The sequence below is a fragment of the Tupaia chinensis genome, unplaced genomic scaffold, assembly GCF_000334495.1.
Source record: "Tupaia chinensis unplaced genomic scaffold, TupChi_1.0 Scaffold144741_1, whole genome shotgun sequence".
Lineage (NCBI taxonomy): Eukaryota > Metazoa > Chordata > Mammalia > Scandentia > Tupaiidae > Tupaia > Tupaia belangeri.
In genome coordinates, this window is record NW_006204601.1 from 334,426 (window position 1) to 340,984 (window position 6,559).

Genomic DNA, 6,559 nt, shown 5'->3' on the forward strand with positions numbered 1-6,559 from the left:
GGGAGTAGCGAGGGTGCCCACCGCGGGGCGGCCGTCTCCGAGTCTCTACGGCTTGGGTATAAACTAGGGAATCTGGGCTGGCAGCCCCGGAACCCGGGACTCTCACTTTAGAGATGAGGAAACTGCAGTCCAGAGAGGGCTGGGGATTGGCCTGGCCGGTGACAGGCCTGGGGCTAGGACAGCGTCATCTCTGCACGTCCAGGCCCATGTCCACACCACCCTTTTCGTCTGGTTTAAAATCTCTCATTGGGGCCAGCAGGTGGTGTGAAGGTGCTGGACTCCCCTGTGGCTGACTGCAGTTCAAGTCCCAGACCTGGCAGTTTGCTCTCTCACTTCCCCTTTCTCTCTCTCTCTCTGGTCAAATAAAAATAATAATGATAATAATAATTCATAAAATTAAATAAATAATTCTTTAAAAAAAAAATCTCGTCATCCTTGCCAATCTGAGCTCATCCTTCAGTCTCTGCCTCTTTGGCAACCAGAGTCCAGCAATAGGTACCCAAGCCCCGGCACCCCCAGGAGCAGAGACTGCCCTAGTGGGGAGTGAGGGCAGGGAGGAGCATGGCGGGGGTGAGAATGTGGCTGCTCTGGCCCCAGGGCCTGGGCTGGGCAGCTGACAGAAGAGCAGTGTGCCCAGACATTGAGGCTTTGTGAGCTCGGAGCTCCGTGTGGGGACAGTTGTTTTTGTTTCAGGTTGACTGGAGTCAGCGTCCTAGCACCCAGGGACCAGCTCTTCAGAGCCAGCCGGGGGTCTTGGGGAGACAGTGGCTCGGGCACTCTAGCCTGGGACCAGGAGGGGAAGGGCTGTCTGGGCCTGTGAACGTGAGCAGGAGCTTGTGGGAAAGGCAGAGGAAGAAGCCTGAGGGAGTCACAGGAGGAGAGAGAGAAGGTGCCCCTCCTCTGAGGGCCAGAGCAGAAGGGCCTGGCCAGTTTGGAAGATGGGCAGAGGCAGGACGGGGACATCCAGAGATGGCTGCAATCCTGCCGGCAGGCTGGGAGCCCCAAGAGCCCAGCCACCAAGCCCTAGTCCATGAAGGAAGACCCAGGAGAAGCCTAGGGACCAGGAGGGCCACGGGAGGCATTGGGGGTGCTAGCTGGGCCTGGGTGGGGTGGGCCAGACTCACAGCTGTCCAGATGTGGGTGAGAGATAACTCTGTTTACTGGGCGCTGGTGAGAGCGGGGCGGGGGGTGGGCAGGGGCTCCCAGGGCCCATGGGGCGGGCAGATTAGGAGGCGGGGGCATGAGTCAGGGGTTTGCAAGCTGCCCCCGGGCGCCGGAGCAAGGACCTGGTGCTGTTAGAGCTGGTGTGAGCTCAGCTGGTCGCAGAGGGCACCTGCAGCTGCAGGACTTCACTGAGGGACCCTGACACTTGTGAGTAGGTGGGCAGGGCAGGAAGGGGCTTGGGGGGGGCATAGTCCTTCGGTGTCTGCCCTGAGGGTTTCTGCGGTGCCCAGCCTGAATCTGTGTCCCGGTGGGCACAGACACCCGACCTCCCAGGGGGTGCAGGTGGGTGGGGTGAGAATGCTAACGACGTGCATGCCTCCCCTAAGGGCACAGGCCGCTGGCTCCTGCAGCTGGGGAGAGTGGGGCAGCGGGTGGCCGGTGTGTGGCAGCAGAGGCGTGTGGAGCTGGTGCATGGGGGGAGGGGAACAGAAATCTGATCCCCTCCAGGTGTGGGTCTTTGCCAGGTTCCCATTTACCAGCCCCTGGGATCTTAGACTGGATCTCAGTCACTCCAGACCCCTCTAACTCTGGCATCGGTGTCCTCAGCCCACCCCATCTCCCACCTAGCAGCTGGTACTGCTTCCCATTTGGGGTACTTCCAGGGATCTATCCTGGGGGTCTTGGCATTGTTCCCAGCCTGGGGACTATTTAGAGGGAGATAAGGAGACCCCACCACCTGAGGATCTCCAAACACCTAGCACAGGCTATTGCTAAAGAACTAAAGCCACTGCAGAAGGGGATGCAGAGAGTAAGTCTGACCTTGACCCCCAGCGGCAACATTTACCCAGAACTCTTCACGTGCCAGGCACTGTTCTAGGTTCTCTCTCTCTCTCTCTCTCTCTCTCTCTGTGTGTGTGTATATATATATATATATGTATATGTACATGAAATTAGTGCTTAGAACAGGTCTATGATGAGGTAGGTATCATTATTATCATCATCCCCCCATTTTGCTCATGAGAAAACACAGGCACAGAGAGGTTGAGTCACTTGTCCAAGGTCACACAGTAAATGGCAGGGCTGGGATTTGAACCCAGGCAGACTGACTGTAGAGTCCATGCTCTTAACCATTAACTCCAAGCCAGCTAGCAGCTGTTTTATTTCCTCAGAGGCAGCTCAGCACAGTGTTAGAGATGTGGCTGGGGTCGGATAAGCCGGGGTGCAACTTGCCTCTGACAGCTACCTGCTGGGCTACGAAAGCAGGAAAACGCGGAACCCTGGCTTTCTCATCTGTAAGCCATGCTCACGACATCCCCACTTTGCCAAGTGGTTTGGGGGATTATAGAGAGAAGGCGGCATGGCTCTGTGTGCGGAGTGGGGGTGATTACACGAAGGAGCGGTCTCTGTCATCTGGTCCTCCCAGCTTACTCTCAGCTGGGCTCCTCCTGGGCGCTAGATCCCTGTGACCGCTTATCTTGCCCGGCCCTGGCTGGTCAGCCAGCTGGCCAGGTGTTTGGCGTTCTTCCAAACACCGGGCCGCTGTCGGGAACCAGGCTCTTATCAGTGCCAGGCAGAACTAGGCCTGCAGCTAGAGGGTGGCTGGGTGGGCAGGCACAGCGACCTGGGTCATGGGTGTACCCTCTTAGGCCCCAGCTGGGCTAAAGGCACCTGCATCTCCCCTCTTCTCTCTCACTGAGGCCCTAGAACCCTAGTGGAAAGACCTGCCCCTTGGTGGGGTGACAGATGGGGTGACAGGCCTAGTGAGAGGCTGAAGGCTGCCCACGGCCATTCAGCCAATCAGTAACAGAGAGGCAGCCAGGATTCCTGGGTTTCCTGGCTCTGGAGGGTCCCTCTGATCATCCCACCCCTCAGAAGGGAAACTAAGGCCATAGTCCAGGCCCATGGGTGGGATTTTGAGCACCAAAGGCCCAGACACCCTGAGGCCACTCAGGACCAGGCGGGTGCATGGCAAGTCTAGAGAACGAATAGACTGAAGATGGGAAAAGAGAAAGGAAAGAGGGCTTGGGGAGAAGGCAAGAGAGGAGGGAGTGAAGGAAAGGGCAGGGCAGAGGCCTGGTGGCTGAGGGAGCCAGATCCCACATGGCTGACCGTGGTCCACATCCCAGCCCTGGCAGCTTGGAAAACATGCCAGGCACATGTGTGTGTGTGCCCCAAGTCCTGGCAAGGTGGAAAAATGGAAAGAAGGGATTGAGGCATGACCATCCTCAGGCCGTGCTTTCTCCCACACTCTGTCTCTGTCTCTGTCTCTGTCCCTGTCTTTCCTGGCAAGTGAATGCCTTTCCTCTGGGGAAGAAAGGAGCGGGGCCAGAGTTCTCTAGGGCCAGGCATCTGCAGTAAGGACAGCCCATTCTCAGGCTTTGGGGCCCTCCTGCATTGGGCACCTGCCTTTTCTCAGTCCGGTGGGGCTCGGCCAGGCCTCTCTCCCTACCTCACGGCCTGCGGGACCACCTGCTCCCCAGGAAGAAAGCTGCCCGTGTAGCTCTTTCTGTACCTACCCCTGTCCTGTCCCCACACACCCTAGCCCTGCACGGGACCTTTGCCCAGCTATTCCTTACACCCCACCCTACCTGCCCACCTCGCAGCCCTCAAAGCCCACCTATGCTTCTAGGCCCAGCTCCGGTGACCCCCTCCTGTAGGGTCAGTTCATCCCATGGCCCACCACCGGGTCCTGCCCTCCCTCCCGCCTCTTTGGCACCCAGCACATTTGCTGACACGTCATCTCTGGAACCACTTAGCCTGCCCTGTGTCCCATTGGTCTCCCAGTCAGGGTGAGGAGCTTCCAGAGAAGAGGGCTGTGCCTCACCCACCTCAGCCTCAAAGTGCTCAGCATGACACCTGGTAGCCTGTCGCCACGGTGCCCTGCACTGCCGGGGGCAAGAGGGGACAAGGAGGCCCCTCCACACCCGGTCTGGGACTATCTTTGGTGCCCCTGACCCGCTCCTTGGGTGTGTCTTCACATCCCTGGGGAAGGCAGACCTTCCTCTCCCCTCCAGATGAAGTGTGGCGAGGCAGAGAGAAGGTGGAGGCCCGGGACTCCGTGGCCTTCTGGCTGGGTCCTAGTTATCCCAGTTCTCCAGGCCCCAGAACCCAAGCCTGCCAAGGGACACGTTCTTACAGCCATTCAGTAAATACTGATCGAGCACCTGCTGTGGGGCAACCACTCTGCTAGGAGTGGGGATGTCGTGGGCACCGAGACGTGCAGTCTTTACACTCAGGTGGCTCCCCTTCCAGAGGCTTCAGCCATGTACGCAGATCCATCAAGAAACCAGAAAATGGCACTGGCTTACAAACGTTAGGGAGATCAGAGAGGGCCTCTGAAGAGGTGACGTTTGAGCTGTGGTGTGAGAAAGGCTGAGGTGCAGTGGGAGAGGGGTCTGGGATTGGACTGGATGTGCAAGGGCCCTGGGGCAGGAAGGAGCTTGGCCAGTCCTAGAAACCACGAGGATGCCCACGGGCCAGGCAGGGAGAGAGCAAGAAGTGCAGTCCAAGATGAGGAGAGGGAAAGCAGGGTCCATCTCCCAGGGACGCTGCAGCCTCACGTCCAGTGGGAGAAGAGGGTGTGTCGTGGAGACCCTCAGGGCAGCAAAGCCCCCCTGAAGAGGGGAAGAGGGACAGGGCATGCCCCTGGAGTTGGCTGAGTCCTAAGGAGGGACAGGAAGAGAAGGCGGGTGAGGACTGGGGAATGGGGAATGGAGAATGGAGTCAGACTTGATGGACACCTCCCAGCCTGTCGAGTGCCCTTAGGTGGAAGGCAGCTGGCCTCCTGTTACTACACGGCCAGCCTCTCAGCCCTGCACCCCTGCACTCATGCCATAGCCAGCTCCTCTCCCACACTCCCACCGCACTTCCTCCTCTGGCCCTACCGCCTCCCACACCTGGGATCACCCTTCCCTGAAATGCAGCCCCCCTCTGGAAAGACCAGGGGACCCCAGGACACCAGGGGCCTCATTCAGTCTGTGTCTCTTTCCTACAGGGACCCGCCCTGCGGGTTATGCTGGGGGCTTGGAGCTCCGTGACAACTGGACAGCGCCATGGGGGATCTGCAGGTGAGTCTTTATCAGTATCTGCTGGGCTCCTGCCTGGGGGCTCTGGGGACACAGCCCTGGACTCCTACCTTCATGGGGCCCTGGGACGCCCCCCTCACAGCCCAGCCTTAATGGCCACTTCCCACAGGAGGACTATGAAGAGGTGCTGGAGGAGATTCTGGAGCAGGAGGAATATGAAGACCCAGGGATCCCGGTGCCCCAAGTGGAGGAGCCGACAGGTGGGCACCAGCTTCCTCCCTCTGCAGGAGAGCTGGGGAGCTTGTCCTCCCCTCCTTCCCTGCCCCAGCCCCAGGCCAGTTCGCCCCACAATCCCGGCTGATTGAAGGATAAACAGAGTTTTGTTTGAAATGATCACAGGAGGTGACGGGGGCAGGGTGGGGGGCGGCAGTCACCCGTCCAGTGCCCCTTCGACCTGGGAGAGGACAGCCAGGCCAGTCTGGGGCAAGGGTGAGCACGCACATGTCCTGTGCCACCCAATGCCAGTCCCTATGCCAATCGCCGGCCTGTTCTGGGAACATCATTCTGTCTTTAGAGGAAGTAGTCTTGAGAAATGGGGGGCTATGGGGTTCTCCTGGGGAGAGAGACCTCAGGAGCTGGCACCACCTTCCTGGCCTGTCCAAGGTCTTCTGTGGGGAGCTCCGAGGCAGGGACCTGTTTACTGTCAACAGGACTTAAGTGCTGGCAATTGGTATTGAAGTTAAAGGCCCCTCTGGGAAATGAGGGCTGGGAATGGGGTGGGCTGGGGGGATATAAGGGGATCACCCCACTCTGGTGCCAGAGCTCAGCGTGGAGGCGGTAAGGGCAGGCCAGGCAGGCTTGCTGAGGCAGGTGGGGTCTGGTCCCAGAGGTGTCAGGGGAGAGAGAGAGCCCAGGATGGTCCCGGAAACTGCCCCTGGAGACTGTCCAGCCACCTCAGAGCAGTCCCTACCCATTGTTACTGAGGAGGGGCCAGGATTCCCCTGAAGTCCCAGGAGTCCTCAACAAGGCCAGACGGAGAGTGACAGAGCTGGGCTGGGGCCAGACAGGAGCAAGGAGCCACATGCCGAGTGGCAGGGGTGGCTCCCCTGAGGGTCCCAGGCCAGGGGCAACAGCACCGTGTGGGGCACCCTCCCGTGCAGAGTCTCCGAGACTCACGGTGGGTGGAAAGGCCCCACTTCAGGAATCGTCTGGGCTGACACTAACCAGCCTCCGGGTTTTCAGCTCACCCCACCGAGCCAACGGCCACAGACTACCAAACCACATCGCAACCAGGCACCCACGAGGTGAGGACCCCAGACTCCCCAGTGCTGGTTTCCATGGAGCCTCCTGGCCGTTCTCCCAGGGAGGGG

General features: G+C 59.5%; 1 protein-coding gene across 1 annotated transcript in view; it reads left to right on the forward strand.

The window, feature by feature from the left end:
- The first annotated feature begins 1,223 nt into the window (after positions 1-1,223).
- SLC4A1 (solute carrier family 4 member 1 (Diego blood group)) overlaps positions 1,224-6,559 on the forward strand; it is a 17,540-nt gene continuing 12,204 nt past the window's right edge. The window contains exons 1-4 of the mRNA XM_006167358.3: positions 1,224-1,371; positions 5,159-5,231; positions 5,359-5,449; positions 6,432-6,493. Of these exons, the coding sequence (XP_006167420.1) occupies positions 5,217-5,231; positions 5,359-5,449; positions 6,432-6,493 (168 nt within the window). The 5' untranslated portion in view covers positions 1,224-1,371; positions 5,159-5,216. The remainder of the gene's footprint in view (positions 1,372-5,158; positions 5,232-5,358; positions 5,450-6,431; positions 6,494-6,559) is intronic.